This window comes from Sciurus vulgaris, assembly GCF_902686455.1.
Source record: "Sciurus vulgaris genome assembly, chromosome: 5".
Lineage (NCBI taxonomy): Eukaryota > Metazoa > Chordata > Mammalia > Rodentia > Sciuridae > Sciurus > Sciurus vulgaris.
Genome location: NC_136465.1, coordinates 113,426,747 through 113,448,435, shown reverse-complemented (window position 1 = coordinate 113,448,435; position 21,689 = coordinate 113,426,747). Strand labels below are relative to the sequence as shown.

Here is a 21,689-nt window from a genome sequence, read left to right as displayed (position 1 = left end):
TATTTCTCCCAGTGTGGCAGCATATCACCAAGTACACCTGGGTGTTTTCATGTCTCCTGGTCACTAGAACAGCCTAACCATTAGTGAGGTGGGTAGATAGAGAAGGTTCCTACTTTGGGGAGACTGCGGAGGAAGGAGACTCACGTTCCAGAGCTTAGGAAGCTTCAGGTCAACATCCCACCTCCCTCGCACCAGAACTCTTCCTGTTCAAGAGGCAGAACAGTGAGCTTCCTTTTTTCTGCTTGGTGCATTTCAGAAATGGAATCTTTTGGCTGAGGATACAGCTCAGTCGGTAGAGTGCTTAGCATGAAAAAGGCCCTGGTTCAATCCCCAGCACCACCAAAAAAAAAAAAACGAAGTGGGATCTTTGGACGTGAACCTTTCAGAGCCCACTCTGATCCGAGCAAGATTGCTTTTCCTAAAATCTACTGTCCGTGTTTCCACTTCCCTAGCTGTGGAAAGAAAAATCTCTAAGTTCAAATACTTAGTTTTCCACAATGAAGACAAGACCTCATAGAGACATGAGGAAAAATGAAACCAAGCTGGCAAAGAGATCAACTCTCTTTATTTCTGTTCCTAAAATGAATGTGAATTTATTGGTTGATTTGGTATTTAAAATAGTACTTTTACAAAATCATCTCAGAAAGTACACATTTGTTAAAATATATACAGACTGTTGCTGATCATCCTATGAAATCCTCTGCCTAACCAGCCTAACGCTTATTTTCAAAGCACTTGTGATGGTGTGCATGGTTCCTGTAGGTGCAGAGAACAAAGAAATCATCTTGGACAGGAGTGGATTTTGATCAGAATAATCAAAAAAACACTTGCCTACTTATTCACAGCCTCATGGGTTGCTTGATTTTGAGGGGTTCTTACATAGTCTGCTAATTCTGCAAGCTTTTCCTATTCGCAGTTTCTTTCCTTGCCTGTAATCTTCTATATTGAGCAAAGTATGTGCTGGATTATAAGGAAACTGAGCCCCAGAATCCGAACTGCCTTATCTAGTTTTCTGCTCATACTAATGTATGAAGTGTAATCTTTGTCTTAAGAAATGAGGACTGGAATGCAGGAAAACAAACTTTGGTGGAACAGTGGGATAAGGACAGAGCTGGACAGAACGACCTGTGGCAGCTTGAGAGGCAAACCAGTGATACCAAGAACACACAGGTTCCACTTTCTTTTACAGAAAATCTGTGCTGTTTGTACTTGGATTTTCAGTGAGCTCATATTTCTCTGTTCGGTTTGTGACTTGTTAATGTCTTTTCACTGCTCCCTGTGAAAGCCTTGTTTGAAGTGATTTGTTTTCAAGCTCTCCTGGGAGGGGTGGAATTAAAATATGTGGGGAACAATTTAGTTTACTTTTTTTTTTTTTTTTTTTTTTTTTTATAGTGATGCTGGGGATTGAACGCAGGGCCTTGTACAAGTAAGGCAAGCACTCTACCAACTGAGCTGTTCCCAGCCCTGTGGGTAACAATTTAAACAAGACAAATGAAAAGATTTCCAAGTCCCTGAAGAAAGTAAGGGTTGCACATAATGGTGGACTTCAATTATGAAAGCCCCGATTCCTTTGAAGGGAGAGTTCCAAGTTGGGTTTCTTTGGGTGGGTTTGATTCTTTGGGAGATGATCAAAAATGGCTAAGTAGGATATAACAGAGGCTTTATAAGGATGAATTCAACTTTACATAAAATTAAGTGTCCCTTCTCCTAATTAGTATTTTAGATAAAAATCTTAAAAAACAAAAGTTTTAAAACATTCAAGTCATTCAGTTCTACCACCACCCCATGCTATTTCACAGCATAGCCATAGATATGGGGGCGCACCAACACCCAGGACAGTGGGGCCTGTATGTGCTGCAGCTTCAGCTTAGAGAAGCTGGCCCGCTCCAAGGTCTTCCAGCTCTCTCTGGTCAGGTTGCATCCGTCAAACACAAGGTACCAGGCAGGCTCCAGGACCTGTTGCCAGAAGTAATTCCAGGTTGAATGCTCGTCTGCCACATGTTCTATGAAAAAAAAAGCCCCTCCCTGAGAAAGAAAAAATAATAGTTTTACAAATTTTGGTTTGGAGAGAACAAAGTTAAAATATGATTAGTTTCAGATTTCAGTGGCCTCAGAAGGCAACTCCATAAAAACTCATGGCTAAATTAAAACTTAATAAGACACTATTTTTGATAGTAGTTTCATCTTCTGTCAATTTTTGCCCAGAACTGCCAGTATAAAGCATGCATCATGTATTTTCTGGCTGTAAAAGGAATGCATGAGGCTGGGGTTGTAGCTCAGTGGTGGACCACTTGCCTAGCATATGTGAGGCACTGGGTTCCATCCTCAGCACCACATAAAAATAAATAATAGTAGGGCTGAGGAGATAGCTCAGCTGGTAGAGTGCTTGCCTCACAAGCACAAGGCCCTGAGTTCGATCCCCAGTACCGCAAAAAAAAAAAAAAAAAAAGGTAATAATAAATAAATAAATAATAAAGGTAGTGTGTCTGTCTACAACTAAAAAATATATTTTAAAAAAAGGAATTCAAGATAGCTAATACTTAAACCACAGACTGCATGCCAGGCGCTGCCCTTTGTGCTTGCCACATTAACTCACGTAACAATGTTATTTGGTGAATAATAGTATCCCTATTTTTACCTCTGAAGAAACTGCATCACAAAAAAATAACTTGCCCAAGGTGACACAGCTTGTAATTTTGAGAATCAGACTTTGAGCCTAGGCAGTGTGGCTTTAGAAGCTGGCAGTGTTGCCTCAGCAACATGTTTATTCTAGGGAGTTTAGAATATACAGAAAAGTTACTGGGATAGGTGGCACAAACACATAATCCCAGCTGCTTGGGTGACCAAGGCAGGAGGTTCACAAGTTATAAGGCTAGCCCAAGCCAGTTAGTGAGAAAATAAAATAAAATGGGAAAAGAAAAGAAAAGAAAAAAAAAGATTGTGGCTGGGTAGGGGGTGAGGGTGCTGGAGGGGCCGCAGGTGTCAGTGCCTAGAATGGATGTAGACCTTGGTTCAACCCCCAGCACATTACAAAAAAAGTGTAAGAAGAAAATCAATCTGTCACCATTCCACCATCTAGAGAAAAGCACTGTTAAGATTTTTAAAAAATATTTTTAGGGGCTGGGGAGATAGGTCAGTCGGTAGAGTGCTTGTCTTGTAAGTACAAGGCCCTGAGTTCGATCCCCAGCACCCAAAAAAAAAAAATTTTTAGTTGTTGATGGCCCTTTATTTTATTCATTTATTTATATGTGGTGCTGAGAATCGAACTCAGTGCTTCACACATGCGAGGCAAGCGCTGTATCACTGGGCCACAACCCCAGCCCCCACTGTTAAGATTTTGTGTGTACAATGCACATAGCCTTTATATATAATAATGCACTACTTAAAATAACAATAAAGGGGTCTGGGGATATAGCTTGGTTGGTAGAGTGCTTGCCTTGCAAGCACAAGGCCCTGGGTTCAATCCCCAACACTGCAAAAAAAAAAAAAAAAGAAAAGAAAACAATAAAGGGGGAGTCAATGTAGCAGAGCAAACGGATTGGGGTTATGAGGATGGAGGATAAGGGGAGGTGCAGGGCAGTAGGTGGATCACGGTATGCTATGTGCATGCACAAATGTGGCATAATGACCTCAATATTATGTATAATAATACACCAATTTAAAAAACTAAAAAAAAGATGTTATGTTCATGTAAATTTGTACTTTTTCCTAAAAGTAGGCCTGTGCTAAAAATATCACTTTATAGTTTTCTTTACTTTTCTTATTTATTTGAATATTATTGTAAAACATGACTTAAAGATTTTTATCTTTACACACTATTTCACACTACAGAAGGTACCATCACTTATTCAAAGTTCTTTCTGATTTCACTATTGTAGATACTGTTACAATGAACATTCTTATTCACAAATCTTTGTGACATCTCTAATTACTGCCAAATAACTTGTTAAAAGTGGTGAGGCAAGGGTCTGTGTGTTTGTTGTTGTTTTGTATTTTCCTCACTGGAGATTGAACTCAGGGCCTGGCACATGCTACTACTGAGCTTCATCCCAGCTGGAGAGTACCTGTGTTAAACTGCTGGTATAAGTTTTCAGATTGTTCTTTGGAAACCTGTATCACGTTTATACTCCAACCATCAGTGGATGTGTCTATTTCCAATAAATTCTTTTTTTTGGGGGGGGGGTGCTGGGGATCGAACCCAGGGCCTTGTGCTTACAAGGCAAGAACTCTACCGACTGAGCTATCTCCCCAGCCCCTCCAATAAATTCTTATCAACACTTTATTTTTTTCTCTTTGCCAGTCTAATGGACAAGATGGCATTTGGTTTACAAAGTATGAATATCATTAATATTCTTAATTGGTATAAGACTTTGTACTAAAACTTACTGGTTATTTGGATTTCTTCTTTTCTGATATATGTTAATATTCTGTTATTTTTCTGATAGACGTGTTTGTTTTTCCTTTACTATGTATAAGGGCTTGCTTTTATTAGAGAAGATTTATATAAGCTATAAATCTTTCTTCTAGTTTGTGTTTGCTTTTTAATTACTTTTTTTGTTATTACTTCTTCTATCTTTTTAAACCTTATAATTCACCTGTAAATTGTTCTCCCAAATCTCTGGGCGCACCATTGGGAATATCATGGATTTCCAGCAGGAGAGATAGAATCTACACCAATCAATCACTCCCTGGGCTGAATAGCCATTTTTTAACTTGGGTAATGTTTCATAAACATGTCAGTGATATGATTAAGGAAAATGTCCGTTCATCTGAATGCACTGCTGAATTCATGGCAATATTTTGTCATCAGGTTTCTTATTCAACAGTGGAAGCTAAGTGTCAATTACTGCCCGTGTAGGAATGAGCACGAACTCCTTTCATCTAGGATAGTCCATGGAGGTCCAGTGTGGGCACCATGGACATTATTACATACAATAATGAAGACCAGAGGGCCTTCATCCATTTTCTACCTGTCTACCTTTGTGGGGAGGAAGGAAAAAGGGGAACCATAGTCACCTCTGAAAATTGTGGTGACTCCCACTCCTTTCAGCCTCTTTTTTTTTTCTTTTTTTTATTGTAAACAAATGGGATACATGTTGTTTCTCTGTTTGTACATGGCTTAAAGGCATACCATTTGTGTAATCATAAATTTACATTATGTTATTTGATTCGTTCTGTTATTTTTGCCCTTCCCCCGACCCCTCCCACTCCTCTTTTCCCTCTATACAGTCCTTCCTTCCTCCATTCTTGCCCCCCTCCCTACCCCTAACTCTAACCCTAACACTAACCCCTCCCTCTCCTCATTATGTGTCCTCATCCACTTATTAGCGATATCATTCAACCTTTGGTTTTTTGAGATTGGCTTATCTCACTTAGCATGATATTCTCCAATTTCATCCATTTGCCTGCAAATGCCATAATTTTATCATTCTTTATGGCTGAGTAATATTCCATTGTATATATATGCCACAGTTTCTTTATCCATTCATCAATTGAAGGACATCTAGGTTGGTTCCACAGTCTGGCTATTGTGAATTGAGCAGCTATGAACATTGATGTGGCTGTATCTCTGTAGTATGCTGATTTTAAGTCCTTTGGGTATAGGCCAAGGAGTGGGATAGCTGGGTCAAATGGTGGGTCCATTCCAAGTTTTCTAAGGAATCTCCACACTGCTTTCCAGAGTGGCTGCACTAATTTGCAACCCCACCAACAATGTATGAGTGTACCTTTCTCCCCACATCCTCGCCAACACCTATTGTTGCTTGTATTCTTGATAATCGCCATTCTAATTGGGGTGAGATGGAATCTTAGGGTGGTTTTGATTTGCATTTCTCTTATTACTAAAGTTGGTGAACATTTTTCCATATGTTTGTTGATTGCTTGTAGATCTTCTTCTGTGAAGTTTCTATTCATTTCCTTAGCCCATTTGTCGATTGGATTATTTGCATTCTTGGTGTAGAGTTTTTTGAGTTCTTTAAAGATTCTGGAGATTAGTACTCTATCTGAAGTATGATTGGCAAAGATTTTCTCCCACTCTGTAGCTCTTTCTTCGCATTGCTTATAGTTTCCTTTGCTGAGAGAAAGCTTTTTTAGTTTGAATCTATCCCAGTTATTGATTCTTGCTTTTATTTCTTGTGCTATGGGAGTCCTGTTGAGGAAGTCTGGTCCTAAGCCGACATGTTGAAGATCTGGACCTACTTTTTCTTCTATAATTTGCAGGGTCTCTGGTCTGATTTCGAGGTCCTTAATCCATTTTGAGTTTAGTTTCGTGCATGGTGAGAGATAGGGGTTTAATTTCATTCTGTTGCATATGGTTTTCCAGTTTTCCCAGCACCATTTGTTGAAGAGGCTATCTTTTCTCCATTGCATATTTTTGGCCCCTTTGTCTAATATGAGAAAACTGTATTTATTTGGGTTTGTGTCCATGTCCTCTATTCTGTACCATTGATCTACCTTTCTATTTTGGTACCAATACCATGCCGTTTTTGTTACTATTACTTTGTAGTAGAGTTGAAGATCTGGTATTGCGATACCCCCTGCTTCGCTCTTTCTACTGGGGATTGCTTTAGCTATTCTGGGTTTCTTATTCTTCTAGATGAATTTCATAATTGCTTGCTCTATTTGTGTAAGGTACGTCATTGGGATTTTAATTGGAATTGCATTGAATCTGTATAGCACTTTAGGTAGTATGGCCATTTTGACAATATTAATTCTTCCTATCCAAGAACATGGGAGATCTTTCCATCTTCTAAGGTTTTCCTTAATTTCTTTCTTTAGTGTTGTATAGTTCTCATTGTAGAGGTCTTTCACCTCTTTTGTGAGATTGATTCCCAAGTATTTTATTTTTTTCGAGGCTATTATGAATGGGGTAGTTTTCCTGATTATTCTTTCCAAAGGTTCATCACTTATGTATAAAAATGCATTAGATTTATGTGCATTTATCTTATATCCCACTACTTCACTGAATTCACTTATGAGTTCTAGAAGTTTTCTGGTGGAATTTCCTGGTTCCTCTAAATATATAATCATATTATCAGCACATAGGGATAGTTTGAGTTCTTCTTTTCCTATTCGTATCCCTTTAATTTCCTTGGTCTGTCTAATTGCTCTGGCTAGAGTTTCAAGGACAATATTGAACAGAAGTGGTGAAAGAGGGCATCCCTGCCTTGTTCCAGTTTTTAGGGGAAATGCTTTCAGTTTTTCACCATTTACAATGATATTAGCTGTGGGCTTAGCATAAATGGCCTTTACAATGTTAAGGAATGTTCCCACTCTCCCTATTCTTTCTAGTGTTTTGAGCATGAAGGGGTGCTGTATTTTATCAAATGCTTTTTCTGCATCTATTGAAATAATCATGTGATTCTTGACTTTAAGTCTATTGATATGGTGAATTACATTTATTGATTTCCGGATGTTGAACCAACCTTGCATCCCTGGGATAAAACCCACTTGATCGTAGTGCACTATCTTTTTAATATGTTTTTGTATGCGATTTGCCAAAATTTTGTTGAGAATTTTTGCGTCGATGTTCATTAAGGATATTGGTCTGAAATTTTCTTTCCTTGATGAGTCTCTGTCTGGTTTATGTATCAGTGTGATATTGGCTTCATAGAATGAGTTTGGGAGGGTTCCCTCCTCTTCTATTTCATGGAATACTTTGAGAAGTATTGGAATGAGCTCTTCTTTAAAGGTTTTGTAGAACTCAGCTGAGAACCCATCTGGTCCTGCACTTTTCTTTGTTTGTAGGCTTTTGATGACTTCTTCTATTTCATTACTTGAAATTGGTCTATTTAAATTGTGTATGTCCTCCTCGTTCAGTTTAGGCAATTCATATGTCTCTAGAAACCTGTTGATGTCTTCAAAATTTTCTATTTTGTTGGAGTATAGATTTTCAAAATAGCTTCTAATTATGTTTTGAATTTCAGTCCTTTCTGTTGTGATATTTCCTTGTTCATTCCGAATTTTAGTGATTTGGTTTTTCTCTCGTCTTCTCTTTGTTAGTGTGGCTAAAGGTTTATCAATTTTGTTTATTTTTTCAAAGAACCAGCTATTTATTTTGTCAATTTTTTGTATTGTTTCTTTTGTTTCAATTTTGTTGATTTCAGCTCTGAGTTTAACTATTTCCTGTCTTCTACTACTTTTGGTGCTGGTCTGTTCTTCTTTTTCTAGGGCTTTGAGCTGTAGTGTTAGGTCGTTTATTTGTTGAGTTTTACTTCTTTTATTAAATGTGCTCCATGAAATAAATTTCCCTCTAAGTACTGCTTTCATAGTGTCCCAGAGATTTTGATATGATGTTTCTTTGTTCTCATTTACCTCTAAGAATTTTTTAATTTCCTTCCTAATATCTTCTGTTATCCATTCATCATATAATAGCATATTATTATATTATATGTTTAATCTCCAGGTGTTGGAATAGTTTCTGTTTTTTTACTCTTTCATTTATTTCTAACTTCAATCCATTATGATCTGATAGAATACAAGGTAGTGTCTCTATCTTCTTGTATTTGCTAACATTAGCTTTGTGGCATAATATATGGTCTGTTTTAGAGAAGGATCCATGTGCTGCTGAGAAGAAAGAGTATTCGCTCTTAGTTGGATGGTATATTCTATAAATGTCCATTAAGTCTAAATTATTGATTGTGTTATTGAGATCTATGGTTTCTTTGTTCAATTTTTGTTTGGAAGATCTGTCCAGTGGTGAGAGAGGCGTGTTAAAATCACCTAGCATTATTGTGTTATGGTCTATTTGGTTTCTGAAATTGAGAAGGATTTGTTTGACATACATGGATGAGCCACTGTTTGGGGCATAGCTGTTTATGATTGTTATATCTTGCTGATTTATGCTTCCCTTAAGCAATATGAAATGTCCTTCTTTATCCCTTCTGACTAACTGTGGTTTGAAGTCCACATTATCTGAAATGAGGATGGATACTCCAGCTGTTTTGCTGAGTCCATGTGCATGGTATGTTTTTCCCATCCTTTCACCTTTAGTCTATGAGTATCTTTTTCTATGAGGTGAGTCTCTTGCAGGCATCATATTGTTGGATCTTTCTTTTTAATCCAGTCTGCCAGTCTATGTCTTTTGACTGATGAATTCAGGCCATTAATATTCAGGGTTATTATTGAGATATGATTTGGTTTCCCGGTCATTTGGTTCATTTTTTTAATTTTATTTATTTATTTATTTATTTATTTATTTGACACGACTTGGTTCCTCCTTTATTTGACAATTCCTTTAGGATAATTCCTCCCTTTGCTGATTTGCTTCTTTGTTTTTCATCTCTTCCTTGTGGAATATTTTGCTGAGTATGTTCTGTAATGCTAGCTTTCTTTTTGTAAATTCTTTTAGCTTTTGTTTATCATGGAAGGATTTTATTTCATCGTCAAATTTGAAGGTAAGTTTTGCTGTGTATAAGATTCTTGGTTGGCATCCATTTTCTTTCAGAGCTTGAAAAATGTTGTTCCAGGCCCTTCTAGCTTTTAGGGTCTGGATTGAAAAATCTGCTGATATCCATATTGGTTTCCCCCTGAATGTAATTTGGTTTTTTTCTCTCACAGCCTTTAAAATTCTGTCTTTATTTTGTATGTTAGGTATTTTCATTATATTGTGCCTTGGTGTGGGTCTGTTGTAATTTTGTGTATTTGGAGTCCTATAAGCCTCTTGAACTTGATTTTCCATTTCATTCTTCAGATTTGGGAAATTTTCTGATATTATTTCATTGAATAGATTGTTCATTTCTTTGGTTTGTTTCTCTAAGCCTTCCTCAATCCCAATAATTCTTAAATTTGGCCTTTTCATGATATCCCATAGTTCTTGTAGATTCTGTTCATGATTTCTTACCATCTTCTCTGTTTGTTCAACTTTGTTTTCAAGTTTAAATATTTTGTCTTCAATGTCTGAGGTTCTGTCTTCCAGGTGTTCTATCCTATTGGATATGCTTTCTATGGAGTTCTTTATTTGGTTTATTGTTTTCTTCATTTCAAGGATTTCTGTTTGGTTTTTTTTTCAATATCTCTAACTCTTTATTGAAATGATCTTTTGCTTCCTGTATTTGCTCTTTTAACTGTCGATTGGTGCGATCATTCAGTGCCTGCATTTGCTCTTTCATCTCATCATTTGCTTCCCTGATCGTTTTAATTATGTACATTCTGAACTCCTTTTCTGTCATTTCTTCTGCCATGCTGTCATTGGGTTTTATTGGTGTAACATCTAGATTTATTTGGGGCATTTTCTTCCCTTGTTTTCTCATATTGTTCAGGTATCAGTGGACTGCTGAGATATTGCAGATTTCCTCCATTGACTTATACTGTCCCTGAAGATTTCTAGTATATCCCCTCTTAGCATTCAGTAGGCTGAAGTCTTGGAGGAATGATAGTGAGGTGCTCCACAAGGAAGCTGCCTCTCTAGGGGTGGTGGCCTTCAGGTGGGGTATATTCCCTACTAGTGGGCCTCCACTTGTTGACCAATGGTCATCCAAAGGGGAACTAGGCTGCGGGCTGAGGCAAGGCCTCTTTGGGCCTGTGTCTCTGGTTTTACCGTCCTTTTGGGAAAACCTCACCCAGCAGGGAAGACTTACCTGGTGGGGAGGTCTTGCTGGTCAGTTCCCCTCCTAGAGGTTCCCCTCAATCCACAACTACTGCCTGGGCTGGGCTGCCTTCCTCTGCAACGTTCCCGGGGGCCCGGACCTACCTCCTGGGCCTGGGAGCCTCACCCTTCGCAGACGAGTCTCCTTAGGCTGCCTCTCCTCAGAGAATCTGCCCACAGTCCTGGAACCTTCGCTCCGCCCCTAAGCGTGTCTCTGTGCAGCTCTTCCACCAAGAAGTCTCCTAGGTCCTGGGACCCTGCTCTACACCTAATCGCCTGGCTGTGCGGCCCCTCCTCTGAGCAGCCACCTGGAGCCCCGTACAATTGCTCCAAGTCCCAGTGACCCGCCGCACGCCTCTTCCTCCAAACAGCTGCCCGGTGTTCCGGAGCGGTCACTAGGAGTCCAAGCAACTCATTGCGTGCCTCCTCCTCCCACCAACCGCCCGTAGCCCTGGGCAGTCACTCTGAGTCCAAGTGACCCGCCCCGTTCCACCTCCTCCTCCAGGTAGCCCCCCGGGTGTTCAGGAGCGGTCACTCTGAGTCACTCTGAGTTGCTCTGAATCCACGTGACCCGCTGCACACCTCCTGCAGGCAGCCGCCCGGTGCTCTGGTGTGGCCACTCGAGACCAAGTGACCCACCGCGCTCCTCCTCCAGGCAGCCCCCTGGTGTTCAGGAGCAGTCGCTTTGAGTCGAAACAATTCACCACTCGCCTCCTCCTCTGAGCAGCCACCTGGAGCGCCAACGCAGTCACTGTGAGTCCAAGTGACCCGCCGCGCTCCTCCTGCTCCTCCTCCTCCTCCTCTGGGCAGGCCCCGGTGTTCAGGGGTGGTCGCTCTGAGTCCAAACAGCTCTCCTCGCAACCCCTCCTCTGGGCCGCCGCCCGAAGCCCCAGTGGTTGCTCTGAGTCCAAGCGCTGTGCTGAGCAGCCTCCTCTACGATGCTCCCAGTTGTCCAAGTTCACTGCTCCAGCGGGGGGAGGGGCATCTCGTTGGGCAGCTCTACTTCACAAAGTTCCCTGTGTTCTGGGACTAACGCCCCATCCGGGACGCCTCCCCAATGGGAGAGACTCACCCAGCTGCTTTGAGTTGGTCCCAAGTCTCTCAATATCTCCTTTTTTGAATCCTGAGTCCTGGAGCAACATGAAATGCAGCCACCCTCTAGTCCACCATCTTGGAAAACCCCTTTCAGCCTCTTTTAACTACACCAGTCTTGGTCACCTGAGGTAGAGCACTGAGAGATTGAATTCAGAGTTTAGAGATGAAGTTTCTTCAAATTATGTGGGTAAGTGTAGGTAAGATCTACGTTCAGAAACAGAAAATTTGAATTTCCCAAGTAAAACAAATCATTTCCTTAGGATAGGACTGGAGACAGAGGAGGAGAGGCACGTTAGGAGTGGTCACTTGCCCTCTGGACACATATGTTAGTCATACATATGTTAAGATGCCTGTGAGACTTCCAAGTGATTGACAGGTTTGGGGTGAGAGGAGGGATCTGGGGTAGATACTTAGATTTGGAAACCATCCATGTGTATGTGGTAATTGACAACACTGGGGGTGCCTGAGATAGACTGGGAGTATATATAAGCAAAAGGAGAGTCAAGAGAGGAGCCCTGGTGTGTAGAGGACAGATAAAGAACAGCCAGCAAAAGTGAAAGTTGGAGAGACAAAAAGCCCCAATGAGGAACACTGTGGTAGAGCAATAAGGAAATTTTTATTCAAGAGTCAGGCCTACCAGCTGTGTAACTTTGGGCTAGTTTCTTTGCCCCAACAGGAAGATTGTAAATGTTTGCCTCCAAGGATTGTTGTGAGGGCTAAATGAGGATGTAACAGCACTCCTGGTCTTATCCAGCAGAGAATGGGTGCTTTGCAGTGCTAAGGCACACTACCGAGATTATGATCCCTAAAGATCATGACTTCTATCAGTGTTAAGACATAAGAATCCAGCATGTGGTTTTAAAAATCAGACTGTGGTTCTTTTCCCCCTAGGTATCGAACCAAGGGGTACCTTACCACGTTACCATGAGCTACATACATCTCCATTTTTTTTTTTTTTTTTTTTTTTTTTTTTTTTGGAGACAGGATCTCTGTAAGTTGCCTAGGCTAGCCTGGAACTTGTGATCCTCCTACTACAGCCTCCCAAGTGGCTGAGATTACAGACGTGAACCAAGCCCAGCCAAGAATACGCCCTCCTCATTTACTGCTTTGATATCCATCTACCTTGAGCCAAAGACAGGATCATGTTATGCATCTAAACCCTACCTGTAAGTTTTTTTTTTCTTCCTCTATTAGAAAATAAAACCAGGGATCACAGAACATCCCTTTCCCCTAGAATACTAAATGAAATTGTTAACATATCCATGTTTTGCATTTAATTTTGTTCAAAACAAAACCATTTTAAACTAGTTTTTTAAAAAAGGTAACAACTGAAATTCACATACAAGTATAAAAGTTCTTAGCTTTACAAAAGGGTATAAAGTGAAATGTTGCTGGGTGGGGTGGCTCATACTTGTAATCCCAGATACTTAGGGCCAAGGCAGGGGGATCAAGAGGCAGGGGGATCAAGAGTCGAGGGCAGCCTGGGCTCAGCAGACCCCATATCAGAAAAAAAAAAAAAAAAAGAAAGAAAGAAAGAGGGAAAAGTTTTTCTTTCCTTGCATCCAATCCCATTCCCAGTGGGTGACTACTGTTAATTTTTCTTATCTATCATGCATATTAATACATATACATTTATGAATATCCTTTGATACAGTGGCTTTTTGCTTTACATTCTGTGTTTTGATTGCTTTTTCTCAATTAATAGTAGTTTCTGGGGATTTTTTTCTTCATATTAGCTTAGACTTCTTGTACTTTTACTTTTCATTTAATTATTATTATTATTAATTAATTTATTTATTTTGGCAGTGCTGGGCATTGAACGCAGGACCTCACGTATGCTAGGCAAGCACTTTACCACTGAGCCACATCCCCAGTTCTCTTCTTATACTTTTAAATAACTGCTCAATATTCCTTTACACTGTGTGACGATATACTTAAACAGTTTCTTTTCCGTACACTCAGGTTATTTATAGTTTCTGCTATCATAAATACTACTATAATGGACATCCTTGCATAGAGATAAGTTTTTTTTTTTTAATTGTAAACAAATGGGATACATGTTGTGTCTCTGTTTGTACATGGAGTCAAGGCATACCATTCATGTAATCGTAAGTTTACATAGGGTAATGTTGTTTGATTCATTCTGTTACTTTTTCCCTTCCCCCCTACCCCTCCCACCCCTCTTTTCCCTCTATACAGTCCTTCCTTCCTCCATTCTTGCCACCCTCCTTAATCCTAATCCTAAACCTAACCCCAACACTAATGCTAACCCCTCCCACCCCCGTTATATGTCATCATCCCCTTATCAGCAAGATCATTCGTCCTTTGGTTTTTTTGAGATTGGCTTATCTCACTTAGCATGATATTCTCCAATTTCATCCATTTACCTGCAAATGCCATAATTTTATCATCCTTTATGGCAGAGTAATATTCCATTGTATATATATGCCACAGTTTCTTTATCCATTCATCTATTGAAGGACATCTAGGTTGGTTCCACAATCTGGCTATGGTGAATTGAGCAGCAACGAACATTGATGTGGCTGTATCTCTGTAGTATGCTGATTTTAAGTCCTTTGGGTATAGGCCAAGGAGTGGGATAGCTGGGTCAATTGGTGGTCCATTCCAAGCTTTCTCAGGAATCTCCATACTGCTTTCCAGAGTGGCTGCACTAATTTGCAACCCCACCAACAATGTATGAGTGTACCTTTCTCCCCACATCCTCTCCAACACCTATTGTTGCTTGTGTTCTTGATAATCGCCATTCTAATTGGGGTGAGATGGAATCTTAGGGTACTTTTGATTTGCATTTCTCTTATTACTAGAGATGATGAACGTTTTTTCATATATCTGTTGATTGCTTGTACATCTTCTTCTGTGAAGTGTCTGTTCATTTCCTTAGCCCTTTTGTTGATTGGATTATTTGTATTCTTGGAGTAGAGTTTTTTGAGTTCTTTATATATTCTGGAAATTAGTGCTCTATCTGAAGTATGAGTGGCAAAGATGTTCTCCCACTCTGTAGGCTCTCTCTTCACATTACTGATAGTTTCCTTTGCTGAGAGAAAGCTTTTTAGTTTGAATCTATTCCAGTTGTTGATTCTTGCTTTTATTTCTTGTGCTATGGGAGTCCTGTTGAGGAAGTCTGATCCTAAGCCAACAAGTTGAAGATTTGGACCTAATTTTTCTTCTATAAGATGCAGGGTCTCTGGTCTGATTTCGAGGTCCTTAATCCATTTTGAGTTTAGTTTCGTGCATGGTGAGAGATAGGGGTTTAGTTTCATTCTGTTGCATATGGTTTTCCAGTTTTCCCAGCACCATTTGTTGAAGAGGCTATCTTTTCTCCATTGCATATTTTTGGCCCCTTTGTCTAGTATGAGAAAATTGTATTTATTTGGGTTTGTGTCCATGTCCTCTATTCTGTACCATTGATCTACGTGTCTATTTTGGTACCAATACCATGCCGTTTTTGTTACTATTGCTTTGTAGTAGAGTTGAAGATCTCGTATGGCGATACCCCTGCTTCGCTCTTTCTGCTGAGGATTGCTTTAGCTATTCTGGGTTTCTTATTCTTCCAGATGAATTTCATAATTGCTTGCTCTATTTCTGTAAGGTACATCATTGGGATTTTAATTGGAATTGCATTGAATCTATATAGCACTTTTGGTAGTATGGCCATTTTGACAATATTAATTCTGCCTATCCAAGAACATGGGAGATCTTTCCATCATCTAAGGATTTCCTTAATTCCTTTCTTTAGTGTTCTGTAGTTCTCATTGTAGAGGTCTTTCACCTCTTTTGTGAGATTGATTCCCAAGTATTTAATATTTTCGAGGCTATTGTGAATGGGGTAGTTTTCCTGATTATTCTTTCCAAAGGTTCATCACTTATGTATAAAAAGGCATCGGATTTATGAGCATTGATCTTGTAACCTGCTACTTTACTGAATTCACTTATGAGTTCTAAAAGTTTCCTGGTGGAATTTCCAGGTTCCTCTAAATATATAATCATGTCATCAGCAAACAGGGATAGTTTGAGTTCTTCTTTTCCTATTCATATTCCTTTAATTTCTTTGGTTTGTCTAACTGCTCTGGCTAGAGTTTCAAGGACGATGTTGAATAGAAGTGGTAAAAGAGGACATTCCTGCCTTGTTCCAGTTTTTAGGGGGAATGCTTTCAGTTTTTCACCAGTTAGAATGATATTGGCCATGGGCTTAGCATAAATGGCTTTTACAATGTTAAGGAATGTTCCCGCTATCCCTATTTTTTCTAGTGTTTTGAGCATGAAGGGATGCTGTATTTTATCAAATGATTTTTCTGCATCTATCAAAATCATCATGTGAGCCTTAACTTTAAGTCTGTTGATATGGTGAATTACATTTATTGATTTCCAGATGTTGAACCAAACTTGCATCCCTGGGATAAAACCCACTTGATCGTGGTGCACTATCTTTTTAATATATTTTTGTATGATTTGCTAAAATTTTGTTGAGAATTTTTGTGTCGATGTTCATTAAGGATATTGGTCTGAAATTTTCTTTCCTCGATGTGTCTCTGTCTGGTTTAGGTATCAGTGTGATATTGGCTTCATAGAATGTGTTTGGGAGGGTTCCCTCCTCTTCTATTTCATGGAATACTTGGAGGAGTATTGGAATGAGCTCTTCTTTAAAGGTTTTGTAGAACTCGGCTGAGAACCCATCTGGTCCCAGACTTTTCTTTGTTGGTAGGCTTTTGATGACCTCTTCTATTTCACTGCTTGAAATTGATTTATTTAAGTTCTGTATATCCTCCTCGTTCAGTTTAGGTAATTCATATGTCTCTAGAAACTTGTTGATGTCTTTGAGGTTTTCTGTTTTGTTGGAATATAGATTTTCAAAATAGCTTCTAATTATGTTTTGAATTTCACTCGTGTCTATTGTGATATTTGCTTGTTCATTCCGAATTTTAGTAATTTGAGTTTTCTCCCTCTTTCTCTTTGTTAGTGTGGCTAAGGGTTTATCAATTTTGTTTATTTTTTCAAAGAACCAACTATTTATTTTGTTAATTTTTCCGATTGTTTCTTTTGTTTCAATTTCGTTGATTTTTGGCTCTGATTTTAACTATTTCCTGTCTTCTACTACTTTTGGTGTTGGTCTGCTCTTCTTTTTCTAGGGCTTTGAGCTGTAGTGTTAAGTCGTTTATTTGTTGATTTCTACTTCTTTTGTTGAATGTGCCCCATGAAATAAATCTTCCTCTAAGTACTGCTTTCACAGTGTCTCAGAGATTTTGATATGATGTTTCTTTGTTCTCGTTTACATCTAAGAATTTTTTTATTTTCCTCCTGATGTCTTCTGTTATCCATTCATCATATAATAGTGTATTATTTAATCTCCAGGTATTGGAGAAGTTTCTGTTTTTTATTCTGTCATTTATTTCTAATTTCAATCCATTATGATCTGATAGAATACAAGGTAGTATCTCTATTTGCTAACATTAGCTTTGTGGCATAAAATATGGTCTATTTTAGAGAAGGATCCATGTGCTGCTGAGAAGAAAGTGTATTCGTTCTTTGTTGGATGGTATGTTCTATATATGTCTGTTACGTCTAAATTGTTGATTGTGTTATTGAGATCTGTGGTTTCTTTATTCAATTTTTGTTTGGAAGATCTATCCAGTGGTGAGAAAGGTGTGTTAAAATCGCCTAGTATTATTGTGTTGTGGTCTATTTGATTTCTGGAATTGAGAAGGATTTGTTTGACGTACATGGATGAGCCAATGTTCAGGGCATAGATATTTATGATTGTTATGTCTTGCTGATTTATGCTTCCCTTAAGCAGTATGTAATGTCCTTCTTTATCCCTTCTGACTAGTTTTGGCTTGAAGTCCACATTATCTGAAATGAGGATGGATAATCCAGCTTTTTTGCTGTGTCCATGTACATGGTATGTTTTTTCCCATCCTTTCACCTTTAGTCTATGGGTATCTCTTTCTATGAGATGAGTCTCTTGCAGGCAGCATATTGTTGGATTTTTCTTTTTAATCCAATCTGCCAGTCTATATCTTTTGATTGATGAGTTCAGGCCATTAACATTCACGGTTATTATTGTGATATGATTTGTATTCCCAGTCATTGGACTCATTTTTGTTTTTTGACATGATTTGGTTTCTCCTTTATTTGGCTATTCCCTTAGGCTAGTTCCTCCCATTGCTGATTTGCATCGTTGTTTTTCATCTCTTCCTCATGGAATATTTTGCTGAGAATGTTCTGTAATGCCAGCTTTCTTTTTGTAAATTCCTTTAGCTTTTTTTATCATGGAAGGATCTTATTTCGTCATCAAATCTGAAAGTAAGTTTTGTTGGGTATAAGATTCTTGGTTGGCATCCGTTTTCTTTCAGGGCTTGGTAACTGTTGTTCCAGGCCCTTGTAGCTTTTAGGGTCTGGATTGAAATATCTGCTGATATTCTTATTGGTTTCCCCCTGAATGTAATTTGATTCTTTTCTCTCGTGGCCTTTAAAATTCTGTGTTTATTTTGTATGTTAGGTATTTTCATAATAATGTGCCTTGGTGTGGGTCTGTTGTAATTTTGTATATTTGGAGTCCTGTAAGCCTCTTGTACTTGGTTTTCCATTTCATTCTTCAGATTTGGGAAATTCTCTGACATTATTTCATTGAATAGATTGTTCATTCCTTTGGTTTGTTTCTCTAAGCCTTCCTCAATCCCAATAATTCTTAAATTTGGCCTTTTCGTGATATCCCATAATTCTTGTTCAGAAGTTCATGATTTCTTACCATCTTCTCTGTTTGTTCAACTTTGTTTTCAAGTTTAAATATTTTGTCTTCAATGTCTGAGGTTCTGTCTTCCAGGTGTTCTATCCTATTGGTTATGCTTTCTATGGAGTTTTTAACTTGGTTTATTGTTTCCTTCATTTCAAGGATTTCTGTTTGTTTTTATTTTTCAGTATCTCTAACTCTTCATTGAAATGGTCTCTTGCTTCCTGTATTTGCTCTTTTAACTGTTGATTGGTGCAATCATTTAATGCCTGCCTTTGCTCTTTCATCTCCTCCTTCAATGCCTGCATTTGCTCTTTCATCTCCTATTTGCTTCCCTGATTGTTTTAATTATGAACATTCTGAACTCCCTTTCTGACATTTCTTCTGCTGTGCTGTCATTGGGTTTTATTGATATAGTATCTAGGTTTGTTTGGGACATTTTCTTCCCTTGTTTTCTCATATTGGTCAGATATCAGTGGGACTTTGAGATATTGCAGATTTCCTCTATTGGCTTATAGTGTCCCTGTAGATTTCCAGTATATCACCTTCCAGCCTTCAGTAGTCTGAAGTCTTGGAGGAACTTGATAATGCAGTGCTCCTGAAGAGCGCTGCCCCTAGCCTGCTACTGGTTCCAGGGCTTGGAGCTGGCTCTGTGCGGAAAGGCTCTCACTGCGCAGCCTGCTCCGCGAAGTTGGCCGTGGAAGGAGCCTGCCGCCAGAGGGAGCAGGGCTGCTTGGGGAAGTCCCTGGCTGCCCTGCCCTGGTCCCTGAAGCCACCTGCAGGCCTGGGCCCACCACTGGGTCTGGGACTTGGAGCTGGCTCTGTGCGGAAATGCTCCGAGAAGCTGGCCATGGAAGGAGCCTGCTGCTGGAGGGAGCAGGGCTGCTTGGAGAAGACTCTGGCTGCCCTGCCTTGGTCCCAGAAGCTGCCTGTGGGCCTGGGCTTGCTGCTGGGTCCCGGACTTGGAGCTGGCTCTGTGCAGAAAGGCTCTCACTTGGCGGCCTGCTCCGAGAAGCTGGCCATGGAAGGAGCCCACTGCCGGAGTGAGCAGGGCTGCCTGGGGAAGACTCTAGCTGCCCTGCCCTGCTCTGAGAAGCTGCCCCTGTCCAGGCCTGCTGCCCAGGCTGAGCTTCACCCGGTGGGGAGACTCACCCTGCGGCTCTATGTTAGTCTGAGTCTCTCAATGCCTCCCCTTCTTGAATCCTGGGTTCTGGAGCAACAGGAGATGCAGTCACCCTCTAGTCCACCATCTTGGATCCCCCCAAGATAAGTTATTGCAAGTTTGTGGTTTAGGATAAATTCCTACTGGATAACTGAGTATGTATACTTTGAGTTTTCATATTATTAAATGAACCTTCAGAGGATCTTTCTGCAGCATAAATAGAGTGTCTGATTCCCAAACCCACAGCAACACTACACTGAACTGACTATAAAAGTCCTTGATATACAATAGGTAAAAATGACCACTTAGGGCCTGTGTAACTCAGTGGTAGAGCTCTTGCCTAGCATGTGTGAGGCACTGCATTTGATCCTCAGTACCACATAAAATAAGTAAATAAAAATAAAGGTATTGTGTCTATATACAAGTAAAAAAAATGTTTTAAAAAATGATACTTAAGGGCTGGGAATGTAGCTCAGTTGGTAGAGTGCTTGCCTCACAAGCATGAGGCCCTGGGTTCAATCCCCAGCACTGCAAAAAATAAAATAAAGTAAAATAAAAGACACTTAAACCGAGCACAGTGGTGCACACCTGTAATCCCAGCGGTTTGGTAGACTGAGACAGTCAGCCTCCACAACAGGGAGATGCTAAGCAACTCAGTGAGACGCTGTCTCTAAATAAAATACAAAATAGGGCTAGGGATGTGGCTCAGTGCCCCTAGTTCAATCCCCAATAAGCACCCCTCCCCCAAATGATATCTTACTTTAGTAAGCCCTTTAAATTAATTTGAGCATTTTGGTCATGTAATTGGCTATTTTAATGTATATTTCTGTTGCTGCTCATTGCTCATTTCTCTCTTTTCTACAACTAAATAAGCATACTGATCTTATTGATTTGTAATGTCTTTTAACATAATGGACATTAATTCTTTGTCTATCCTTCTTGGCAAATGCTTTTTTTCAAGTTTGTTTTCATATTTGAAATTTGTATATAGGATCTTTTTTCTCTGCAGCAGTTTTAGAAGTATTTTTCGTATTTAGATTTATAAACTCTTCCCTTTATAGTTTCCCTCTACTACTTAAAAAATTCAAACTTGTCTTCTCTAGTCGTTTACTTATTACATTAGAATCCACCTGAAATTAATAGGACTGCCCTTGGGGACTATGGCTGCTGCTAACTCCTCCGTCTCTCCCCATCACTCACCGGCCTCAGCACTCTGCACACCTCACGCAGGATCTGTTCCTGGTTCTTCACCGAGCACAGTACTGTGGTGCAGACCACCACGTCCACAGAACTGTCAGCCACCTGGTGCATGTTCTCCCCCCGCAGCCACAAAGAAGCGCTCGAACTGCAGGTGGCGGTTCTCTGCAAGGCTCTTGAATAAGAACTTCTCAAAGTTGGGGTTGGGATCAACACAGGTCACCCTGCACCCAGGCGGGTAGAACTTGAAGTTGGTCCCAGTGCCACAGCCCACCTCCAGCAGGGAGAGCTTCCCTGAGGGGCCCACGAAGTCCTGCAGGTTGCTGAAGAGCTCCTGCTTCTTGCCTGCTATCTCTTCATTGTATGTCACAGAAAATTTCATCATGTAGTAGGGAAACCATTTTTTGGAAATCTGGTTCCACAAACCCAGAAATTTCAGCAGGTACAGGGGAAATGACAGGATTCGGACGACCAGCTGGAGGACAAAGACAGTGGATGCCATCTCAGAAGAGAAAAAAAACCAGCAGCTGTTGAAGACCTGGCTCCTTTAAAATCACAGAACATGGCTTTCTGGCCGTGGTCCAGAGCCAATCAGCTGCAGAGGAGGAACTGGGTGTGCTGGAAAAACGCAGCTCCAGTCAAATCAGGGGCAAGAGGCTGCTTTTTGCTGAATTTTTGGCAGAAGTTGATGTGTAGCTGCGTTTTCCTAAGTGAAATGAGAACATTCCCAGCTTTTCTGTAGAAGGAAAATTGATTACGATCCTTTATTCCAAATCTAATCTGCTTCCCCTTCTCTGCGTTTGGAGACTCCTGCTGGCTTCCTGCTGGCTTCCTGCTGGAGCGTTTTATGTGCAGTGTACTTTGCCCCCACACTGGTGCTCCCCTGCCCTTTACAAAGAAAA

At 40.0% G+C, this 21,689-nt stretch overlaps 2 protein-coding genes across 9 annotated transcripts in view; both read right to left on the bottom strand.

The window, feature by feature from the left end:
- TMPRSS12 (transmembrane serine protease 12) overlaps nt 1–21,689 on the bottom strand; it is a gene marked incomplete at its 3' end in the record, with an annotated part of 91,687 nt that overhangs the window by 11,961 nt on the left and 58,037 nt on the right. For 4 of the 8 annotated variants that reach the window (XM_079139819.1, XM_079139815.1, XM_079139820.1 and 1 more), the window contains one exon: nt 21,379–21,675. The exons of 2 other annotated variants lie outside the window; for them this stretch is intronic. In XM_079139819.1, the coding sequence (XP_078995945.1) occupies nt 21,379–21,675 (297 nt within the window). Of the gene's footprint in view, nt 1–21,378; nt 21,676–21,689 lie in introns of those variants that run through there. 2 more of the 8 variants (XM_079139824.1, XM_079139823.1) reach the window with 2 other exon arrangements.
- On the bottom strand, nt 544–21,413 carry LOC306661004 (thiol S-methyltransferase TMT1A-like). Its single transcript, XM_079139831.1, is given in 3 exon segments — nt 544–2,025; nt 20,791–20,910; nt 20,912–21,413. Coding segments are annotated over 3 exon segments (735 nt in total). The 5' UTR covers nt 21,290–21,413; the 3' UTR covers nt 544–1,788.